This window comes from Nannospalax galili, unplaced genomic scaffold, assembly GCF_000622305.1.
Source record: "Nannospalax galili isolate Female #2095 unplaced genomic scaffold, S.galili_v1.0 scaffold180, whole genome shotgun sequence".
Lineage (NCBI taxonomy): Eukaryota > Metazoa > Chordata > Mammalia > Rodentia > Spalacidae > Nannospalax > Nannospalax galili.
The window spans coordinates 1,504,135-1,527,869 of record NW_008348199.1 but is presented as its reverse complement, the minus strand read 5'-3'; the positions used below and the strand labels follow the sequence as shown (position 1 = coordinate 1,527,869).

General features: G+C 55.5%; 1 protein-coding gene across 10 annotated transcripts in view; it reads left to right on the top strand.

The window, feature by feature from the left end:
• Window positions 1-34: 34 nt before the first annotated feature.
• Window positions 35-23,735, top strand: part of Prr5 (proline rich 5) — a 46,929-nt gene continuing 23,228 nt past the window's right edge. For 2 of the 10 annotated variants that reach the window (XM_008844714.2, XM_029569124.1), the window contains exons 1-2: window positions 35-104; window positions 19,188-19,301. In XM_008844714.2, the coding sequence (XP_008842936.1) occupies window positions 19,198-19,301 (104 nt within the window). In that variant the 5' untranslated portion in view covers window positions 35-104; window positions 19,188-19,197. Of the gene's footprint in view, window positions 105-6,787; window positions 6,882-18,920; window positions 19,302-23,735 lie in introns of those variants that run through there. The other 8 variants (XM_029569129.1, XM_029569131.1, XM_029569125.1 and 5 more) reach the window with 7 other exon arrangements.

The following is a 23,735-nucleotide window of genomic DNA, read 5'->3' as shown; positions in this document are numbered from 1 at the left end:
GGCGGGGCCTCCGGGGGCGGGCCCTTGGTGGGCGGGGCCTCTGCAGCCCCTCCCTCGGCCCGGCTCTGCGCGGTGGCGGCGGCTGCGGCTGCGAGGGGACCGAGGTGAGCGGCGGGTCCCCGAGAGCAGGTGGGAGGGTCCCGGGCGGGGGGCGACACGCGCGGCCTGCGGGAGGCGAGGCTCCGGGCGGCGCCGCGGGTGGTGTGCGTGACGCGCGTGTACGCCCGAGTCCCCTGAGTGCCGGCCGTGGTGGGGTAGGGGTGGGGACGAGCTGCCCAGCAGGGGCGGCCCTTGCAGGGGTGCATCCCCCCTCCGGCATCTTCCAGGGACCCTCCGAGCTCATCCCTCGGAGCCCCCCGCCCCGCCCCCTTCTCTGAGTGTCTTGAGTTTCCGTCTCTGTGGGTGGGTCTCTCTGGGGTCGGTCCAGCCCTTCTGTCCAGCTACCTGGTCCACCGCCCTCCTTGCATCCGCGTGTGCCTCCTTCCCTTCGCAGCCTACCCCTCTCCATTGCCCCCATCTTAATAGAGCAAACAAAGATGGTCCAGGGAGGGGCACCCTTGTTTAAGAGCCATTGCTGGCTCAGGCACCCTCTGGCCTCTGGTCTGGGCCTTCAGCCACCTCCTGGCAGGAAGCTGGCCTTGTCCAGCCGATGGGGGCAGTGGGCCGATCCCTCACACGCAGAGGCCCTAGCATTTGGGGGTGGGTCTCCCTCCCTGCCCCTTGACAGGCAGGAACACCTGGCAGATCTGCCTGGCCAGGGCCTGGCCAAATCGCATGATCCCTCCACGATTCCTATGAGTAGGGTGTAATAGTGCTTTCTAAGTTTTTCCTCACCAGAGCCAAGGTGAGAGAGAAGTGCTCAGCTGGGGGAGGGTCTGGGGCCTCCCAGCCACAGGAGGCAGACTGGGCTCTGCCCCTGAGCCTCTTCCTCCCAGAGGCCACCACTTCCCTGTCTCATGGGTGGGCGGGGCTGTGGGGACCTTGTATCATGACATAGCAGGTGAACTGGTTAGAAATGCAGTGGACTGGACTGGTTAGGGATGCACTTGGCAAGAGCCTGGCAGTGCCTGGCCGTGCCTGCCTGTGTGTACAGAATCCCAAAGGCCTGGGGCCCATTCCCTGGACTAGACCCAGAAAGGTGAACATCCCTCTGTGGCCCCCACCAGAACCCAGCCTTGGTGAATCCCTCGTAGGGTAGGCTAGGTGTTCTCCAAGTTAGGTGTCTGGCCATCCATTCCTCCTCCATGAGAGTACTTGGTTTCTAAAATGCAGGCTTTCGGATCTGCCTGGAGCTTCTGCTGGGAGCCCCAGAAATCTGCATTTCCCTGCAGCCCCCCAGCCCTGCTGTGGTTCACATTCAAGTGTGAGCCACAATGAGACAAGGAAAGCCACCTCCTGAGGCTTGCTGGCAGCAGGGCAGTCCCAAGAAGGGCTCCTGCGAGTGGCCCAAGCTCTGCTGTGCCCCTAAGCCAGCCACTGCGTTCTGTGAGCCCCTTTCTCAGGGGATACAACCTCCCGAAGGACCCTATTGCCAGGTCTGGGGTCCTCAGTCTTTTGATGAATTGTGGGGCATGGGCTCCTGTGAAGCCAGGTCAGCCTGAGTAAACCTCCAGGCCCGCTGCTGGGGGACTGGTGGCCCTGGGCGAGTTGCTTTGCTTCTCTAGTCTTCAGTGCCCTCATTTGAAAATGGGGACTCAATATTCCTACTCATGCTGGGACAACCGGATCCAGTGATGTGCGGTGCCTGGTGCATCACCAGTATGCAGGACAAGGAGGTACTAGCCACAGGGTGGGTGGTGGTTGTGTACAGGGTGATTGTGCTAACGGCCTGGGCCTGTAATCTGGATAGTCACATTTCCTCACCAGCAGGAAAAGTGTTTGTGCAGACGCTGGTTGGCAAATGGCTTTTGTTTCTAATGGATGGCTTGAGAGGCCTGGGCTGGCTGGGCGGAAATGGCTGGGGAGGCAGAGCAAGCATGCTGTGTGACACCAGCTTCTGTGAGTGAGGCCGTCTAAAGGGTGACAGCACAGCCCCCTAGATAATTCCTGACACAGTCAGGTCAGCCCAGGTGTCCCAAGTTCTGCACAGTGTTCTCCCAGAGCGTCCAAGAGGAGCTGTCCTAAGCCTCCCGCAGGGAGATGGGAAAGTCATTCATTCATAAAGACCTTCTGGGCACATGTGCCATAAGGATTCAGAGCTGGAGGCTCAGATCAAGATGGCAGCGGTCACTAGTTTATATAGCGGGGTCAGGGAATCCAGTCCTGAAGCCCATGTGGCTTCAAGACCAGCCATTCACAAGTCAGAGACAAGAAAAACCGGGAAGCAAAACATTGGACCATTAGGAGTCGAGAGCATTGCCCAGAAGGAGGTGGCTTCTTAGTGACAATACAGCGTTATGCTTTCTTTTAATCACACTCCTCTTTCATGTCTTAAAATTGCATCTTGATGCACAGATTTTTCTTTAGAAGAGATAGAGTCTTGTCTAGGGCTGTAGCTCAGTGGGTAGAGGACACAGAGGCCTGGGTTCCATGCCCAGCATTACATAAACTGGGCATGGTGGCACACACCTGTAATCCCAGCACTGGGGCGGTGGAGGCAGGAGGATCCACTACCTAGTAAGTTTGAGACCAGCCTGGGCTAAAGACCCTGACCTTACCTTAAAAAACAAACAGGGGCTGGAGAGATGGCTCAGCGGTTAAGAGCACTGCTCTTGCAGAGGACCCGGGTTCGATTCCCAGCACCCACACGGCGGCAATGAACCGTCCTTAACTTGAGTTCCAGGGGAGTCCGAAGCCCTCTTCTGACCTCTGTGGCATCACACGACAGGGGTGCACTCACATTCAGGCAATACACTCATACACATAGAATAAAAATAATAAATAAAAATATTTTTAAAACAAACAAACAAAAAAGCCAGGCATGGTGGCTCACAGCTTTAATTCCAGCCATTGGGAGGCAGACGCAGGTGGATCTCTGTGAGATCGAGGCCAGCCTGATCTACAGAGTGAGTTCCAGGCAGGCTGGAACTAGAGAGATTCTGTTGAAAAAAAAAAAGAAAAAAAAGAAAGAAAGAAAGAAACTTCACTATGTTGCCTAGACTAGCCTTGGACTCCTGGGCTCAGGTGATACTCAGGCCTCAGCACCTGGCATGCTGGGCTTGGAAGCCTGGGGAGGTGGGGGAGGAAGGGCCAGGAGGAGGAGACTGTGGGATGAGGGGACAAGGAGAGGCCCAGAGTCAGGGCTGCTTGACCTGTGAGCCGTGTTTCTCTCCTTTGCAGAGTGAGGATTGAATACAGGACTTCAAGGACTAAGTTGGGACTCTGAGCAGGCTGCCCAGGTGGAGTCTGCCCGCCCTCACCAGGCCTGTGGCCTAGGCAAGTTCCCCAGCCTCTGGCTACCTCCTGCTTTGTCTATAAAATGACGAGAATGGCCACCACATGCCTTAATTGTCATCGTGCGAGTTATAGGATGGACCCTGCCAAGAGTGGTCTCTGTGAGTGACCTGTGAGGAGGGCTCAGGGAGGTGTTTGGGGTGACCATGGTGTAGTGATGCCATCTTACGGTGCTGTGGGCTCAGGGGAAGCCAGCCTCGCCGAGCTATGGTGTCACTGTGGGTCTGTCTAGGCATCAGCACTGGGGTGGCTGAGAGGACCAGGCAAGGACGAAACAGGTGCCCACTCAGTACAGAACGCAAGGAGCCCTCCAGCTGCCCTTGCCATCCATAACCACCTCAAGGAGGGGGGCAGAGTCCAGCTTTGATATCCCTGCTGATGTCTTTGTGCTGAAGCATGTGGGGAGGGGACAGGGCAAGGCCCCTTCTCAGAGAATTGCCAACATGCATGTCCTGTTCACAGGCCTTGTTATGTTCGGTTCTGTCCTGAAGCTTGGCCTACCTTGGAAGGAAGGGGTGTCCCTATGTTTCTAGCATCTGCTCTGTAATGGGCCCTTGGGGGCTTTCCCTGGTTCCGTTCACTTCCCAGCAGCCCAGGAGGTAGTCATGGCTGTGCCCAGGCAAATTTAGGCCCAGGGTCAAGCAAGGGTGTGAGGGTCTGGACCTCAGACCCAGGTCTTTCTTCCCATTTGCCTCCTGATAAGCTTTAAGGTGAGGCCAAGTCTCCAGGAAGCCTCCATGTAGGCTTCTTAGGCCCCAGCGAGAGTCCCAATCATTTTTTTTGGGGGGGGGGCGGGGGAGATTCTCAAGGTTTTCTTGCTGAGCTGGTTGGAGGCCATCATTAAATTGCAAAAGCATTTTGTCCAGCAAAACAGCTTACCAGCCATGGAGCCCAGAGGACAGCCCTCCTCAGCTCTAGACCTAGGTCCGAGTTCTGGTCTAATCCTGGACATTCCCTTTGAACCTGAGGAGTTACTCTCTGTGTGTCAATTTTCATTTTTCTAAGAGTTACTTATTTTTATTTTATGAGTGTTTTGCCTGCATGTATGTAGTAAGTACATGTGCATGTACAATCCCTGAGAGACCAGAAGAGGGTGTTAGAGTCTCTGGAGTTACAGTTGTTAGCTGGCATGTAGGTGCTGGGAACTGAACCCAGATCCTCTGGAAAAGCAGTCAGTGCTCTGAACTGCTGAGCCGTCTCTCCAAGAGCAGCACACACCTGTTTTCTCATCTTTAAAACAGGCTTTCTAGGCCAGGTGTGGTGGTGCACGCCTTTAATTCCAGCACTTGGGAGGCAGAGGCAGGTGTATCTCTGTGAGTTCAAGGCCAGCCTGGTCTACATAGTGAGTTCTAGGACAGCTGGGGCTACAGGGAGACCCTGTCTCAAAAACACCAAAAAAAAAAACAAGCTGTCTTGTGTGGCTCTGGAAGGGGATGCAGAGTGGAGTTACGATCCTGCAGTGCTGATAGCCGACATAAACCTGGGCTGGGGATATGCTGGGAAAGCCAATCACAGACATGTGGGTCTGCCCCTGTGTCACCCCCTGCAGGCCCTATGAGGTCATTGCACTATGGTGACCCCATTTTTCAGATGAAGAAGGTGAGGCAGAAAGGTCAGTACTTTGTTCAAGATCACATAACTTGTAAGACTCAGGCCTGACTCAGGTGACCCAAATGCTGCCCATCATGGCCATGTCTTGGTGGAGAGACACACAGCTGCTACTTGATTATTCCTGGTGTGAGGCAGCTCCCTGCCCTGTGATAGGGTTGTTAGTCTACGGCTTGAGTTAGGGGCTGAATTCAGCCCCTGGTGCGTAGACTCAACTGGACCAGGAGATCAGGCCCTGCTAGCTGGGAGGAGCCAGGAGGCTCACCATGGAGAGGGGAGACCGCCCCCCAAGTCACATCATTCATCTTGCCCCTCTCCAGTCAGGCCTGGGACTGAGAAGGTACCAACAAGGAGGGTGGATGGGACACGGTCCTGTGTCAGTCATGAAACCAGTTTAACCGTGTTGCAGGAGGCCTCCAAGGAGACTGCAGTCCCTCTGTGCCCACACCCTCAGAACAGTGCCCTTTTGTGGGAGTTTTGTTTTGTTTCTGAGACAGGATCTCACTCTGTAGGGCACACTTGCCTGGAAATCGCTGTGTAGCCAGGCTGACTTCAAAGTTTCAGCACTCCAGCCTCAGCTTCCGGGGAGCTGGGATGATGGGCGTGATCACCATGCCAGCTTTATGTTTTCATTTTCCAGTTTTTTGCAAATATATCCTCGGTGGGGTTGTTTTTACAGTCTCATCTGCTCACATGGCCGCAGCCAGCACCTGAACGTGTCCTGCTTTTTCCGGTACCTAGCACCTACAGCATCTCCCGTGGGCATCCCCTTACTGCTTCACACACCCCCGTCTGTGATGCCCCCCCAGGGCACGGCAGTGTGAAAGTCTATGACTCTAGGAAGGACCCGCCAAGTGGGAGCCAGAACACTGCATCCCAGTGGTTCTGGGAGGAGCAGGCGAAGAGGTAGATGAGATGGGAGTGTCTGCCAAGCTGCACCAGGCTGTGTGGTGGCTGCTGTTGCCGTGTTATTGTTATGTATGGCCTTCCTCCTCACTAAAGTGCACATGTCTGCAAGCAAGAGCCAGGTCTCACATTCCCATGCCCACTGAACCTGATGTTCTGGGTCCCAGTTAGAATGAACCTCTGTGTGGGCTACGTGCCAGGAGAAGCTGCATTGACCCATCCTGGTCTCGTCCCCTGTCAGTGGGAGACATTAGTTAGCTTCATTGTATATCCAGGTTGCAAGATGGTGATATGCCTTCCCAGAGTTATAGGACAGGAAGGGACAGCCCAGAAGGCTTCCTGGAGGAGGCAGCTGGCACTGGCCAGTAGGATGAAAGAACAGAGTTTGGCTGGAGTTCTAGGTACAGTGAAGAAGAGGGGCTTTGTACAAGGAGACAGCTGAGTCCAGCACCCGGCAAGGCAGAGTAGGTGTGAGAGTTGTAGGGTCATGGTATGCTAAGCCAAACTGGCCTGATGTCATCTTCAGCCAGGGACGAGAGGAGCCACCCAGCTACCCCTCTTGGCACCTGCCTGGGTATCATCACCTTGTGTTTGGGCAGGAAAGGGTGTACTATGGCTTTGAGGATCTAGGTATCCGCCTGCGGCCTGCTTTGTGAGCGGTGATAAAATATTTATCAAGAATCTGGCAGTCGGGCTTCCCTGCGCAGGGCACCACAGGCAGCTCCCACCGACGCTGTAGCTGGGCAGTTCCGCTGAGTCACAGCCCTGGAGCCCTCTACGCAGCCCTCTTGCTCACTGCCCTGTGGCCACGTGGATTCCTCATAATATGTAAGCCACCGGGTGGCCCCACGGCCAGGGCATCAAGCATTGTGAGTGTTGAGCCAGCTTTGGGCCTCCCTGGACCAAGGTCACAGGCAGCCAGGCCACGGTCCTCCTACCCTTGCCCACCCTGCAGCCTCTGGCTCCTAAGCAAGGTAGGTTCTCTGTGTCTCCATCTAGCATGGGGAAACGGAGGCTCCGTTTCCAGGGTGGGTCGGGCCTCATAAGAGCTGGCGGCCAGTGGTGATTTGGCATCTTGTCTGTCTGACCTCTGCACTGTCTCCAAGGAGCCCAAGTCAGTCAGGACCGGCTTCTGTGACCACCCTCATGGGACGCGGTGCTGTGGCTTCACGTTTGTGCTTTTTTTGGTTTTCTGAGTAGCGACGACAACAAAAACAGCGGCAGATGGCACCTTCCTTCTGCCGCGTAGAGTGCAAGAGCACCCGGGCTGCTGAGTCGTCTGTTCACCCATTCATAAAACACAGTGTGCACGCTCTGGCCAGCAGTTAGCTTAGGGGAGCTCTCAGAAGCAGAGAGGGCTGTGTTCTGTGTCTAGGTCTTGGACTTGCTATGCTGTGTGACCTCGGGTAGGTTGCTCCACTTCTCTGAGATTCATTCTTGGATCTGTGACTTAGGGATAAGTCACTTTCTGGCTCTGCTTTGTGTCCTCATATCCCTGAAGCCTGATGGGCCTAGATGGGCCTCTGGAAAGGCTGATATCCAGAAACATCCCGGCAGAGCCTGCGATCGGCTTGTCGGGCAGTAGACCAGGGGCTTGAGGATAGGACTCAGGGTGGGTGAAGTGTTTCTGAGGTTCTTGAGTTCCCCTAGGAAGCTCTTCTGTCCTTAGAGCTGCTGTGGGTAAGTGAGGGAGCCAGCATATGAGCCACTAGTGGGGACCCTGTGGGTGGCCAGGCCAGTGCTAAGCCCCAGTTCTGGCCAGGCCATCGTGCCCCTGGCTATCTGCCATACCCGCCAACCTCATTCCTGCCTGCTCTGCCTGCCCCTTGTGGGCCTCTCTCTACTGCTGGCCGTCTTCCCCTGCCTGCTTCTCCTCCTTCTGGGTGATGTTTCTTCAAGCCCCTGCAGGAAGACATCTTCCTCCAGGAAGCCTTCCTGGTTGCACCACTCCACCCCAGCGGGGTGGCCCAGTGCTCTCCGGTGCAGGCCCTGGGGTCCTGCTCCTAGCTCTGAGAGGCCCTTACCACTAGTACCTCTGTACCTGCTCAGGGGGCCTCACCGTGTAGCCAGGGTTCCCAACTTTGTGTGAAAGCTCCTGAACTCAGGGTTCATCAAGGTTCCGTAGTGCTGGATAAAGATGGAGGAGGAGGGATAGGTGTCCAGTGCAGCAGGATGAACCTCCGAGTGGCTCTGGGGCAGGGGACCCCCGCCCCCGCCTGACCGTGCAGGTTGCAGCATGTGGCCTCTGTTTTTCTTGCTTTCAAGGGTGATGGGAGGGTGATGGGGAAATAAGAGCATCTCAGCCTGGGAGACAGGTGGGGCTGCGGGAGGGAGACACCTTATCTCAAGGCCAGTGGGCATGCCCAGTGTCTGTCCACACCAAGGAGCAGGAGGGGCAGGGCAAGCTGGGGCTTACACACATGTACAGCCAAGCATGGAGAAGGACTTAAGGAAATGTCCTGCTGGGGCAAAGACTTTCTCAAGTGGTTCCTTTCTCTGTCACCTTCTGCGCTTTAAATTTGTTTCTAGAGTTCTTTCAGTGACTTTGGATGTATTAAGAATCTTGTGCTAAACCCTGAAGAGAGCTGTGAGGACATTCAGGGACACGGACTGATGAGGCAAAGGCTGACCAACCAGTCCGTTAGAGGAGGCTCAGCAGACACGGTCTGATGGGAGAGGCTGACTGATACCGTCTGACAGAACTCAGTGGCTGACCAAAGTAATTCTGAAGGTAGCTTTTTAGGGAGGCAGCTCAATCCACAGAACTGGACTCTTCTCTAAGCATCCACCTGAGGGACTTGTGCCTGTCACTTCCAGGTATCTACTTAGATGAAGGCTGCTCACCTGAGGCCAGCCCTCCTCCAGTCCGGCTCCCAGTGCTTTGCAAAACATAGGCACGGTTCATGTGACATGTCCCTTCCTTCATCTGTTTTGGTAAATTCAGGTTAAATGTCTCAATAATCTGATGCAGAAAACTTGGCTTCTTCAGTCAAGGAAAAGGGGAGGGACGGGGCAAAGCACAGCTGAATAAATGCTAACTTATTTAAGAAAAGAAATGGACCTTCTCTGTTGCCCTCTCACTGCTCCCTAGAAGTGTGGCACAGAACCTCACTTGGAACCTGTTCTTCTCATACTGCGTGCCCCAGGCTCCTCCAGCCCTTCCCACTGCCTGGCCTACTGTCAGGGGTCTCCTGGGCCTGAGGGCAGAGTGGGGTGGGGAGACGGGGACCATGCTGGATTTGTTTTCATTCAATAAACTGATGGAAAGGAACCCGGCCATGGAGCCCCAGGACCCTTGGGCTGCTCGGGGCCAGCCTGGGCTGTGCAGCCACAGAGGGCCTGAAGAGGACTGGTAGACATGTGATTAAATTGTCCTGCCCAGAGCCCTGGTGGCTATAGCAGGTGTTTGGCCAGGAGGTGGCAGCCCAGTGCAAGGCCTCCCATCTCCCCATGAAGAATGGGCCAGGGGCAGAGCCCAGGAGATAGCCCAGTGGGGACGTGCTTACTGTGGCCACTGAGAAGCCTGACCTGGCCCAAAGTGTGTGTGTGTGTGTGTGTGTGTGTGTGTGTGTGTGATATTTTTTTTTTAACTTGGCACTTGGTGGTTTTCATACTGCCTGGACCTCTGAATTGCCTGGGTCCACAGCAAGATTTACTGGGTAGGGGAAATCAGGACTCTGTGTGGTGGCACTGAGCACTGTGTGCAGCACTGAGCACTGTGAGCAGCACTATAGAGGTCAGCACTGGCCTGGGCGGAAACATGGTCGGGGATAGGGACAGGAGGTTTTTCTGGAACTTTGCCCCCAGAGGCACTGGTGCTGAACCAAGGCAGCTGAGGACAGGGAGGGTAGGGGTAGGAGGAGGAGACTGGGGAGGGGAGAAAGCCATGTGATCCAGGACTGGGACTGACAAAGCACAGGGAGAGAGGAGGGCTGGGAGGTGGGCTGAATCCTGTCAAGGAATCAGAGGGCTTCTCTTCTGCCTGCCTGCGAGAGGCTGGGGGGTAGGGACGGGGGAACCTGGTAGCTGGACAAGGTGGAGCCAGAGGTGATACCAGAGGGGTGGGCAGGCCAGCTGTGATAATGATGTCAAAAGACAAAATTACAAAGACTTTTTTAAGATCACAGCTGGCTTTTCTTTGTGATTCCGTTTCATTCCATACGACTGAAGGAGTAGAGCCAGTGAGAGGGCTCAGTGGGTAAAAGCGCCTGCCGCCCAGGCTGATGACCTGAGCTCCATTCCTGGAATCCACATGGTGGAAGGAGAGAGCTTCTGTTCTCTGACCTCCATACGTGTGTCGTAGCACACACGTACCCACAGCCACACACGCACACGTGAAATAAAGAAGTAAATGTAATTTTGGCCTTCTGATCAGCTTCTCTACACGAGGAGTAAAATCACAGGTTTAACAATCCCTGATAGCCTGTGCTTGCAATATTTGGGAAGCTGAGGCAGGGGGATCACTGAGAGTTCGAAATCAACCAGCCAGGGCTGTGTAATGACTTCTAAGCTAGCCTGGACTATAATGTGAAACCATGCCTCAGAAAACAAAAAATATTAAGGTTTATTTTACTTTTATGTGGTGTGTGTGTGTGTGTGTGTGTGTGTGTGTGTGAGTGAGAGAGAGAGAGAGAGAGAGAGAGAGAGAGAGAGGAGAGAGAATGAGAGAATGAATGTGTATGTAGATGCCCTCAAAGGCCAAAAGAGGGCATCAAATTTCCCTGGAGCCACAGCTACAGGCAGTTGTGAACTGAGCTGCCCAGTATGGGTACTGAGACCTGACCTTGGTTCTCAGTTCATCTGCAAGAGTAACCAGTGCTCATAACTGCTGAGCAGTACCCTACCATTCTAAATGACTCTCCTTTGGGAGTGGCCTGTCCCTGCAGCACTGAAGTTCCCCACTGCTTGAGGTGGTTCCATCCCTCATCACAAAGATGTTTGTCCCTCAGTTCTGTTGTTGCTGGACTCCAAGGTGACTTCAGGTTTAGGACACTCTAAAAGCTGACAACATAGACCTTGATTGTTCTTTGTACCTTCAGCATTGAAGTGAGAAAAGATAAGCTGGGATGGAATGCCACTGACTGACAGGTCTGTGCAAGGAAGTAATTGGGTGACCCAGAGTGAAGGACACGGACAGGAAATAGAGGAAGAGATGCCAGGCTTTGAGATACCAGGCTTTCATCCTTCTTTAATTGACCAGGGAGGGCCTGGGTGTTTAGCAAAAGCAGCTTCTAAGTCCCTATTGCAAGGACACTTCCCTGACAATGATTACTGTTTCCAAAAAAGAAAAAGCAGCCCAAGAGAGGTGGAGTGTGGGACAGAGACAGAACCTGGGCAAGGCTGGGTGGGAAGGAGGTAGGATGCTGAGGATCCTAGCAGGAGTGGGGAACAGGGCCTAGAGGGCTCAGAGGGAGAGGAAGCAGCACCCCAAAAATGGAGGCTGGGCCTGGCCTGCCTAGGGTCCTGGATGCCAGGCTTGGGAATTTTAAGTTTTCCTTAGAGGCACAGGGCATGGTCTATAGACTAGGCAGGCAGGGCAGGGATCCCATGTGGGGGGCTCAGGGATCCTAGCAGGAGGCCAGGTTACCCCCCTTTCTGAACCCATAGGCTGCTGGTCCCTGCAGAGGCTCTAGAGGGTAGCAGAGAGCCAAGGCCTTAGAGCCCTAGCATGGTTGGCCCAGCTGTTCCCAGAAGGGGTCTGACTTTAGGGAAGCAGGGCACAGAACAGGGAGGGACTCCAGCAGACTCCAGCATCTGCCTCTCACCAGCTTGTGACCCTGCAGTGACCTCAGGATTTGGAACCTCAGCATGAGCCAAGCTATGTCCTGGGCTGGGTGTGGCAGGTACCTGGGAAGAGTCTCTGCCGTTCCTGGTGCCCAAGTCCACTGGGAACCCCACCTCCCACCCCACCCCTGCAGAAAGTCTCACCTTCACACAAACTGGAAGGAGCCTGGCTGTGCCTAACAGGGTCCACCTCCACCTTTTCCCTAACCCTGTGACATGACCCCTCACCCAGCCCAAGGACGCTTAATCCACAGAGTTTTTCTCAGGGAACAGTTTCTTGGTTACAAAAGTTGGGGGTGGCTTGGGGAACACCACCCTGGGGAGTACCCTCCCCCATTCCAGCCAGCCCCAGCCAGCCCTAGCACTTCAACCAGGAAGTAAAGGACACAGGCCAAGGGTTGGTTCCGCCAGTTCCCCAAGTCAGACCTGGATTCTTGACAGGGACCAGCACTTCCTACCTGGCAGGGCTGGGCACAAGGTTCAGGTAACCAGAGAGAAGACAAACTTTCTCCGCCAACACCACACCTGTGCACCAGCATCTGGGGTAGCGTCAGAAGAAACTGATTCCCAAGTCAGATTCATTCTTTCCAAGGACTTTTTTTTCTAGGAAAAAGCTGCTGGCAAAGAAGGTGCCTTGTGCAGAGCGTGGAGAGGGAAGGCTGGCAGCCTGCTGGTCCCTGCTGCTGGCCTTTTGGGCCTGTCCACCACGCAGTCTGCCTTCTGGGCTGGGGCAGCTACGTGGAGCAGGCCAGCCACTTTAAGAGCCAAGGTTATGATGCCTTGGGCAGAGGAGACGGCTCGCTTCCCAAGTCTCCTGGAGTCTGTGTTTCTCTACTGGACAAAGTGGGGTAAGGGGTGAGGGGGTCTCTGGCATGCTCAGCATTGGAGTGCAAAAGAGTTTCCAAGGGGCTTGAACCTGGAGGAGGGTGTGCCTTGTTTGAGGACAGCAGTGTGTTGTCTGCTCAAACTAATGGGCTGGGAACTTAAAGCAAAAATTCATTGAGTAAGTTCTAGAAGCCTAAGACACTGGAGCCCCTCCTGTCTCCACCAGTATCTGGTGGCAGCTGGTGGTCCTTGACCTTGAGCTCCCGTGCCTGCCTCCCTCATCACGTGGCCTTCCCTCAGAGTGTCCGTATCCCAGTGTCTCTCTTACAAGGACATCAGTTACTTTACTCCAGTATGATGTCATCTCAGTCTGATGACATCCGCAAGGCTCTGTCCCAATCAGGTTACACTTTTGGATACTGGGGAGGAGTCTTCACATGGTATTGGGTGTCTGTGTCTGTGCCTGTGTGTATCTGTGTTTGACAGAGGGACTCACTGTGTAACCCAGGCTAGCCTTGAATTCATGGAAACCCTCCCTAGATTCTGAAATTACAGGCATAAACCACCACACTTGGTGTCAGCATGTACCTAGTGGGGACTTCAGGAGTGTGGTCTGAGTAGCCCAGGACTCAGCCAGGAGGCAGACTGGATCTAACTTGACCTTGTGATACTGGATGAGCTGATGAGTCATCCTCAGGAAAGAAGATGGCAGGGGCTGGCCTAGTTCTCCCTGACCAGAGCCTTCTGCTAGCACTGCCTTTGTTTGTGACACTGGTTAAGGAAATAGAGGCTGCTGGTCTTGCAGGGTCTGCTCTATGTTGGGTCCCTGATGGCACACACAGTCCTTGGAAGGGATAGGAAGGATCTGAGTATACGACCTTGAAGTTCACCCACCTGGGTTTGAATCCCAGCAGGCTCATTTTGGGGTGTGTGATGTTGGGTAAGTCACTTAGCCTGTGAGAGCCCCCCAGCTGGCTCACCAGCCATCTTTGGTGCCAGGAGTGGCTGCTACCTTTTGATTGTACAGAAATTAAGGAGTAGAGGCTATGTCTTACAGTGACGCATTCACCAGTGCTGGGAGCATTGGTATTCATCCCCCTTGTCCTCAAGAACAAGGACGCTGATGTCCAAGGAGGTGAGGGGCTTCGGGGGACGGTTTGTGCGGCCGGATCTCCCTAAGGGAGTCAGAGCATCTGACTCTGATGCCCCAAGATCCAGTCCCAACTAGAACCTAGTGACAGCACAACTAGGGTTCTAAAATACCAGACAGAAAGAACCTTTGGAATCTGGTATTTGAGACCTTCACAGATGGGGAACAGGCTTGAAAGGAGAGTCTCCAGGCATCACATAGATGAGGACAGGGTGTCAGAGGTGAGGACCTTTGCTGGTCAGAACCCCACAGATGTCCCAAGACTGGAAGCCAGAAACTTCAGAGGGAAGAAGCGACCAGGGTAGAGGATCGGGACCAGCTGGCTGGGTGGGGCCCGTGGCTCTGTGGAAAGGAAAGGCAGCATGGGGCTGAGGAGGATACAGGTGAGGTGGTGGCAGATGGCAGAGCAGATGAGACGTGAGCTGACCCCAGGGTGGGAGAGGCTCTGTCCTCTTGTACCTGGCTGTATTCCCAATACTAGACAGGCTGGATATAGTAAGTGATCAATAAATGTATCTGTGGCATATTTTTTAAGTGCAAGAAAGTAGCCCTTGGCTCACCAAATTTTGGTCTTCCAGCTCTACCACTTGAGCAAGCAATGTAACCCCACTCAGCCTGTTTCCTCATTCATGAATTGGGGGTAAAAGTCAATACTGGCTTCAGTGAAATAACTTGATATTAGGGTCTTCACCCCAGGCTTGGCACAGGGGAGTCCTGGGAGACCCCCTCCATTCATGAAACAGTGTTGCTCTATAGGACTAGTCCTTCCTGCCTCTGATGCTGACTGGCCATCTGACCTTGGGGTGCAGGGAGACCGGCCCTCTAAATCCCAGCCTATTCTCATCCCTTTAGTAACAGGCTCAGTGGGTGTTAACAGCCCTAGCTCTGGGTCCCTTCCCACAGTTCCTCTGTAACAGCAGAGGTTGCCAAGTTCCTGGTGTGACCCTGTGATCTTATGATTGTCGGCCCCACCACCATTCTGCATATCCAAGGAAGAGGTGGGTCACACGCAGGGAGACAGAGCCAGGCACACCCTCATGACCCTGCTGACCTTTCTCTGGCTGTCTGGGAACTGACTGTCACAAGTTTGTTGGGGGAGCAGATGATTCCAGTCAGCTTTGGGGGAGTGCCAGGCCTTGCCACCAGAGGGCAGAAGTGTTCTCATGGAGCCAGTGGGAGGAGAGCAAGGTGGGGGCATGCTCGAGGGAGGTCAGTGACAGTGACTGGGGTCTCTCTCCTGTTCAGCTGGCCAGACTCCAGCTCCACCCCGGCCACTTGCTGATCCTGACTTTGGACCCGTGCCCTGGCCTCCTGGAGCCACAGTTTCTCCGGCTGTATAATGGGACCCCCTCATCCATGGGGGGTTCTGCAACCTGTATGGAATGGGATGGTGTGCTTAAGCACTGCCTCTGTGTCCAGCCTCTTGTCTTTCCTACCCCAAGCTGGGGAACCCCCCCCCAGCTGGCTCCTTCAAAGTAGGCTTTCTGACCTCTTTAATTGACATGGGAAAAGGGCAGGTGACATCATACCATGAGCCTGTCCCAGTAGACTAGGAGTTGGGGATCTAGACTTGAGAGTACTATGCAGATGAATCCTCTGGGCTAGCCCCCCAATACCATCACACCCCAGAAATCAAAGGGGCCTGAAGGGAGTGTGTGGCCCTAACAGATTCAGGGTCTCTCTTCTTTGCCACCCAAATTCTCCAACAGCACTGGGAGAAGCTGCCCAGGTGGGCATATGGAAGTCCTAGAGGTCTGCTGACCTGGTAGAAGGGCCGGATGGACCCCAATCCACCTGCTCACCCAGGGCTCACTCCCAGCAGGAAAGCCCTGAGACTCTTTGGGGGTCTCACTTGGTGGTCCCTGTTCCCCGCCAGCTAGGTGTGGGTTGGATGAAGCTTAGGCCCTGGGGAAGGAGGGTGTGAATCTGAGGAGGGTCACTGGCAGCTTAGGAGAGGTGTTCACTTGTCTCCTGTGTCTTTAACCAAAGTTCTTAAGGCACAGGTGGCTGTCTCCAGGGCCACCCCAATACAGCCGTTCAATCCTCAACCCCTTGTACCAAGCTCAGAAGGTCCCCATAGGTGGCTAGAGGGCCCAGGGGGCATGTGAAACCCTTAAATTACCTGCTTGCAGGGGCAGCAGGTCCACCAAGAGCTGCCAGACAAGGGATCTTTGTCGGCCTCTGCCTCACCAAAGCTGGTTGCACAGGCTTTGAGTTTATTTTTTTCTCTGACACTGCAGGCTGCAGGAATACATTCAGGGACTGGACTTGGCCCCCAACTCCCCAGCTGTCTGCTCTGGAGTTTGTGATGGCCTTGGCTGTTCCCAACCTCTGCCTTGGATCTCTGGGCCCCAGGACGGCTTCCCCTTGCTGCCTGCCACCAGCCCCGACAGCCAGTGCCACCACACTGCCTGCCACCAGCCCCGACCCCCGCTGCCACCACACTGCCTGCCACCAGCCCCGACCCCCGCTGCCACCACACTGCCTGCCACCAGCCCCGACACCCGCTGCCACCACACTGCCTGCCACCAGCCCCGACACCTGGCGACACCTGCACCCCCGCGTCTCTTGCAGTCGGCTGGTGGGTGTAGACAATGTAAGTCTGTGCTGGGGTGGGATGGCTCTTTTCTTCAATCTCACTTTTATCTTTTCCTTTCTTTGAGACCTGGTCTCCTAAGAGCCTGGAATTTACTACGGAGCTCAGATTGGCCTCAAACGCAATACAATCCTCCTGCCTCAGCCAGGATTACAGATGTGCACCCCTACAACTGGCTCTAGAGATGTCCACTAAGTCCTACAGCCACACACCCTTCCACTATGTTATTTGCCCTACTTTCCAGACCAACCCCCTTTCCACAGTGCCTCCGTTTCCTGTCCATCATGGTCCCCTCCCTCAGCTCGGGCCTCCCATGTTCCTCTCGGTTTCTCTTCCAGAGCAGCCCATGCTGCCTTCCTCTCCTCAGTTGGCCCCTCCTGCTGGACAGGCAGTCTGAGGTCAGCCCTGTCACTTGCCCTGCCTGACTCCTCCAGCTGTGACGTGATGTCATCTACACAATTTGTGCCCTACTACCTTGCAATCCAGGTTATTTAAAAAGATGCAAATTTTCTCATATTTTAAGCCAGCTTACAATTCGAAATTGGGCTGTAGTCATAGCTCTCCTGGTGCACATAGGGTTCATGGGCAGCAGCTTGGACACATCCTGTATGGGGCGAAAAACCCCATACCCTGACCTGGGTGTCCTAGTGGAACAAGGGAGGAGCCAAGGAAACAGAGGCTGTAGACAGGTGACTCACCAAGGCCAAAGCTGGTCCAGGGGCTGAGAGCACACACATAGGCCTCTCAAGGTCAGTCCTGTGGGGCTGTGACAGCCCCCCCCCCCGCCAGGCTATGCTGACCACCACCTGCATACCAGCACCAGCTGCTGGACCCTCTTTCTATTCTTTCTCAGCTCAGTACTTTCATCTAAGGTTTTTTGTTTTGTTTTGTTTTGTTTTTTAATTAAAGGAAATCCTTGTCTGTTTGTGACCATGGAGTGTGGTTTGGGGTTTATGTTCTGTGTATGGGAGTGTGGCTGGGGCGTGGCTGGGAAGCCTCCAAGCCAGCTCCTTCCTGCTCTCTTGAACAGAGCTCCTAGCCAACCTGCCCCACAGTCCAGTTGATGAAGCGCTTTACACCTGCCTGGGTGAGCGCTCTTGCTTTTGCTTTGCAGGGGGGAGGAACTGAGGCACTCCCTAAACTCCACCCCTCAACCCTTACATCTCATCCTTACAGGCCTGGGTTCCTTGTCACCAGATCAGCAAAGCCAGTGTCAGTCACTGTCACCTCTACCTTGCTTGGTGGTTGGTGGGTGCCTCTAGTGTTACCCTCCCAGCCTGGTCCTCACTGGGGCCTCTGGGCAGCGGGAGCCATTGATGTTAAAGAGGAAGGGGAGCTCAGCCCTTCTCAGGCTGTCACGTCACAGCAGCCCCAGGCTCTTGGTAAAAGACTCTGAGAGTTTGGGGGTGGGGGGGCAAGTTGTCTGTGCTCGACTGCTTTACCCCTCCTCAGTCGGTGTCGCCACAGCAGACCCAGACTCTTGGTAAAAGACACTGAGAGTGTGGGGGTGGGGGGGCACGTTGTCTGTGCTCGACTGTTTTGTGTGTGTGTGTGTGTGTGTGTGTGTGTGTGTGTGTGTGTGTGTGTGTGTCTTTGAGATAGGGTTTCCCTGTAGCCCCAGCTGGCCTGGAACTCACTATGTAGACCAGGCTGGCGTTGAAGTCACAGAGATCCGCCTGCCTCTGCCTCCTGAGTGCTGGGATTAAAGGCGTGCACCACCACGCCCAGTTCTCAATTGCCTCTTAAGATGGGTGCAGGGTCCAACGTGCAGTGGGTGCTCAGAAAACACTGGTTGGGATTTAACATGGCTCCACTGAAGGATCTCCTGTTGCCCCAGGGCTGTTCTCAGAGCAGGCAGGCAAACCTGGTGGGAGTCCCAGGAGTTGGGCTGAAGGCTCTGTGCCAGGCCCTGGGCTCTGTGCTCATGAGGCCTGCATCAGGCTCTGCCTGCCATGATTGGGGGCAGAACCTCGGCAGTAATTTTGCCAATGGAGGCATCCAAAAGTGTTCTGGATGTCCCAAGGCTGTGGTATCCTGTGCCAGAATCATTCTGCCCAGCCACAGGGGCTTAGGAGACTTGCTGCCTTCTCCTTATCAGGAGCCTAGGATCCAGGGTGGGGAGCGTCTCCACATTCCATACCTGTAGCTCCCAATGCAGCAACCCTCTGGACAGCCAAGGTCTTTGCCTGAGGGGACCCCGTCCCTGGCTTCTGTCCTGAGTAGGGGGCCTAGGACAGGCTGGCCCATGCTTGGCCAAGGTAGGGTGGGGCTGCTGCTGAAAGCTTTGATCTGCAGTGGGAGGAGCCTGTGTCCACGTGAAGGGTCTGCAGGGATCTCTATGGTCAAAGCCTCCTCCACCCCCTGGGAGAGGTGACTGTAGACTGGGGACACTGATGGGGACTTGTGGGTGCCTGTGCATGTGCATGTGGGCAACCGCGGTGTTGGGAGCCAGGTGGGCACTTGGGGTTGGACTGTGTGTCCCCTTTGCGTGGTGGCTTCCAGTGGAAAGGAGGGATGGGGCTGAGCTCGGAACCCCTGGCAGGGCTGACAGGTCTGGTGGCATGGAGGCCTCGGAGACTCCAGATCCGCCCTCCCAGCACGAGGCCACGCCCACCTCCGGGCACGCCCACACGGACGCCACGCCCTCTGGTGGAGGCCCCGCCCCCGGCCTGCGTTTGCGCCGGGCGATGCGGACCGCGCTCCGAGCGCTCCACGCTGCGCCGCGCGGAGCAATGATTAACCGGGCCCGGCTGGCGGCGCGCGGCCCGGGGCCGAGGAGCAGGGTCCGGGCGGGACCCCGTGGGGAGGCCGGGCTTCCCGCTCGCGGCCCGGTCTCCTCGTAGAGGGCGCGGCCCAGCGTGGGCCCGCGGCGTGGCGTGGCGCAGGGCGCGCGTGGGCCGGGGTGAGCATGAGGACTCTCCGCAGGTTGAAGTTCATGAGTTCGCCCAGCCTCAGCGACCTGGGCAAGAGAGAGGCGGCGGGTGTGGACGAGCGCGGTACGCAGCAGCGCAGGGCCTGCGCCAACGCCACCTGGAACAGGTAAGGGCGCCCGGCCGGGCCGCGTGGGGAGGGACACGCGGGACACGCGCGGCGGGGCGGCACCTGGCACGCAGCTCGGCCCGCCGCCGGAGTTTACGGGCGGGGAGGGAAGTTAGTGCCGCGAGTCTCCGCGCCCAGCCCGCCATCCCGCGTGGCGCGCCCAGCCCGGGCCTCCCTGCGTGCGCCCCGGTGCTCGTGACGCTCCCGGAGCGGGGCTGGAAGTCGGTCCCATCCCGAGCACCAGCACCCGAGCCTCGCGGGTTCCCGGCGGGGGTGTCGCTGCACTCACTTCCTGTGTGTCGGGCGTGGGCGGTGGTTTTCGCCTCCTCCGCGCCGGACCCCTCTCCTCCCAGCTGTCCGCGGGGGTGCGGCGGCTGCCAGACATTCCTTAGGGGACCCTTCGGGGGCCCATCCCAGACCAAGGCGGATGAAGCCCCTCCCCGAGCTGTGTGCGGAGAGTCGGAGATAGTTCACTTGGCGGGATTCCCCAGCGAGTCTGCTCCCGGCCCTTTCAAAAATACTTATTTCCACCCAAAGGAAAATAGGGATGGAAGGAAGGGGGTGTGAGACGGGCTGTTCCGGGGTCTGTGGATGCTGCCCCCTCACGCCCGCACACACACACACACACACACACACACACACACACACACACACACACACACGAGTGCACACATGAGGCAATGAAACCTTGCCAGATGCGTCACCAGCTGTGGGCTCCACCTCCAGGGACCGGGGCTGTCACTTGGACGCACATCTCCTGTCCATCTAGTTTGTGAGGGTCCTGGAGACACGGCTGCCAGCTGGGACCCCTGTCGGCAGAGGCGGAACACAGTCAACTCATGGACGTGGCTTCTGCCCTCCACTAAGTGGCAGATTGCTTGAGAGCTGAGGCTGCCTGCCTCAGTTTCCCTGTCCGTACTGGGCCTGCACAGCTCTCCCCCGGCTTGGATGGGAACAGTGGAGGAAAAGAGGACTTCTGTTGGCCTGGAAGACCATACCACTGCCTTTGTTTCTGGCCAGGGTTTAGTGGAGCCAAGCGCATTTAGTTCAAAGCTCAGTTCCACTTTTTTCCTGCTGTACAATCTTGAGCAGTTTGCTTAACATCTCTGGTCCTCAGTTTCTTTCTGGATAACATGGGTGAATGAGTTTGTCCACCTTACTGGGCTGTTGTTGGGATAAATATAAATCGGGACTGGAGCAATGGCTCAGCTCTTACAGAGGATCTGGGTTTGAGTCCCAGCACCCACATGGCAGCTAACAACCATCTATAACTCCAGTTCCAGAGGACTCCAATGCCCTCTTCTGACATCCGAAGGCATTGTGCGAGAGACACATGCACGCAGTACACTCATACACATAAAATAATAAATACAATTTTTTTTGTCCTTTTATTCTCAGAGGTGAGGACCGAACCCAGGGCCTTGTACTTGCTAGGCAAGCACTCTACCACTGAGCTAAATCCCCAACCCCAATAAATAAAATATTTTTAAAAAACATATAGTAAGGCCCTCCTGAGCATAGTGCCTGGCACACAGTAGGTTCAAGTTCAGAACTCAAGTCTAAGCGCATTCCTGGGACTTGTGTCAGAGTGGCTCTATGGAGTCACCAGCAACAACTTGGTGGGCATTCCCTCACCCCATGTGGGAGAGCCTGATCTACCCTGGCTCAGAGGAAGAGGTCACCTAAGTCCTTTGTAGGTTTTTCCTTTGGTGGCTTGGCAGACTGCAGAGCCCTGTGGCCCCTTCATGGTACCTGCCTGGCCTTTGGGTGGGATACTCCCCTGCCTTGAGCTTCAGGATCCCACTGTGTCCCACACTCCTATACTGTGCCAGCCCATTCAGTGTCTTCACCATGTCATCATCCTAGCCAGCAAGGGAGATTCTGCCCTGCCCCAGCTCAGAGATGTAGGGGAGCCCAGAGCACACAGGCCTCATACCCCATAGGATTGTATGGCTTGTTGCCTGTTCCCCTCCCCACAGCTGTGCACTAAGACTCAAAAAAGGTGAAGGAACTTGAGATGGGCCCAGCATCCCCTCCCAGTCCCTGCCAGCCCACCCACCTCCCTATGTGTTCCTTGGTCCAGGACAGCAGTTACAACTTGCAGGTTCTAGCTGGCCAAGCTCTGGCTCTTCCTTCTGAGCCCAAGCATACCCCCTTTAACCTCTGACCCCATTAGTATCCCTGGATCCTTGGAGCCATGCTACATTGGACCCCCACAAACAATAGGAATGTGTTCTGTCATGGCTGGACATGGGACTTGGCCTGGCTGTCTCCCTCTGAGGGCTCTAGGAAGGATTCTACTTTGCTTCTGCTGGCTCTGGTGCCTCATAGCTTGCTCTGATCCTGCCTCTGCCTTCTCAAGGCCTTCTCTATCCAAGTCTCTTTGGTTTTGTAGAGGCAGTGCAGTGGGGTTTGGTTTTTGTTTTTGTGATGGTTTCTCTTAGCCCAGGCTGACTGAACTCACTCTAGTCTGATCCTCCTTCCTCTACCTCCCAAGTGCTGGGCTTACAGACATGTGCCACCTCACCTGACCTAAGTCTCTTTTGTTTGTGAAGTCACCAGCCCCCAGTTCAGGGCCACCCCACCCCAGGAACGCTATCTCAAGACTTGAACTCAGTACAGCTGCCAAGACTTCCCATTCAGGTCGGAGGCCTCAGCTACACAGGGACATCTGGGGACAGTGTCCAGCCCACCACAGTGACCCTGGTCGCTTCCCTGAAGTTCCCGCCACCTCTGTTGCTTGTCTACTGTGGGTTAAAAATACACTGAGTCTCGGGGCTGGAGAGGTGGCTCAGAGGTTAAGAGCACTGGCTGCTCTTCTAGAGGACCCAGGTTCAATTTGCAGCACCCACATGATGGCTAAAAACTTTTAATTCCAGTTCCAGGGAATCCAACGCCCTCTTCTGGCCTCTGTGGGTATTGCACACACAATGCAGGTAAATCCCTCATACACATAAAAATACATTGATTGGTGCCAGGCTTGGTGGTGCACACCTTTAATTCCAGCACCTGGGAGCAGAGACAGGTGGAGTTCCAGGCCAGTCAGAGCTACATAGTGAGACCCTGACTGTAAAAATAAAAAATAAACCATGCTCTCTGTCCTAAGAATCCAAGTACTCAGCCAGTTGTTTATCCGTTCATTCACTCCTTAATCCTAGCTGGGCCAGGCTGAGGTCTAGGTTCCACAGCAAACAGCCTGCCCTGGCCTGGAGCCCCCAGACAGAGCCAGAAAGTAAACAAGGATGCCAGAGGGGAAGGTAATTGCAGGTGGCACTCAGCACTGGGAGGAAGCAGATCAGGGGACACTGGCTGCCCGGCCCCTGCTTCCTGTGTCTACCGAGGGCATGAGAAGTGCTCTGAGTGAAGTGATGGCCGGGACAGTCTTGATGTCCTTCCTGCCTGCCTCGAGAACTGTCTACTACAACTACCTGGTATTGGGAGCTGTTTCCAAAGCATCTGCTGCTGTTTTCCCAGCAGGTTTAAGCTGTTTCGAGCAAAAGGACATGATCGGCCCAGCCTGCTGATGTGCCCCTGGATAGACTCTCTAGCCCCAACCTGGCTTAGTGACTTGCCCTCCTGTCCCAGGCCTCCAGCCCCTAAGGGCTCTGGAGAAATCAGATGTCCAGGATCCAAGTAAACCAGCTAAAGGGACCCACCTCTGTCCCCCAGCACGTGGGGGCCCTAGGCAGGAGCTGAAGAGAATGCACCCCAAGGTGCTGGACACTGAGCATGGTATGTGTGTGCTCTCTTCCCCAGTCCGCCTTCTCCCAGGTGGGCTGCCTTTCTCCACATACAGAGGAATGAGGCCACAAGAAGAAGGGAAGGTGATCAGGATCCCCTGATGTCATCATCTGGGGTCTAAACCAGGTCTGAGGGATGGGGATTCCAGTGTCCAGGGAACCTGTGAGTTCCTGTCCCAGTTGGGACAAGGTGTGTGGCAGGGAAATTGATGAGAGCTATGGTCCAGGGCTGGTGGTCCTGACTCAGATGTGTACGAGGAGAAGGGCCCTCAAGACCTTACCTTCCTTCCCGGAGTCCTGAAAGACTGGGGCTGTGACTGCTCAGACACTGGCCCCCATAGAGTCCTCTGCACCCATGTTCCCCAGCACCACTAAAGGTGGGCTTGAGTGAGTTGTTCCATCCCATAGCCCTTGAGGTGGGGCTTTAACACCCTCGACTTACAGACAAGAACTCGGAGACCATCCAGGCCCCCAGTATGAGAGGAAACAGAAGTTAAATCCCACTCATGTTTACCTCTATAGTGTGTTGTACTCCCCAGCCTTGGGGGCCTTAACCAAAGAGGACCGGACAGACCGGGCCCTGGGTTGGTGGTGTGGGGGTTGCAGACTTGGGCTGGTGTTCCTGACCCTCATCTCCCTTGCTTGCTATCTCTGTCCTGGGCGTGATCAGCAGGGCTGTGGTCCCAAGGTGGTC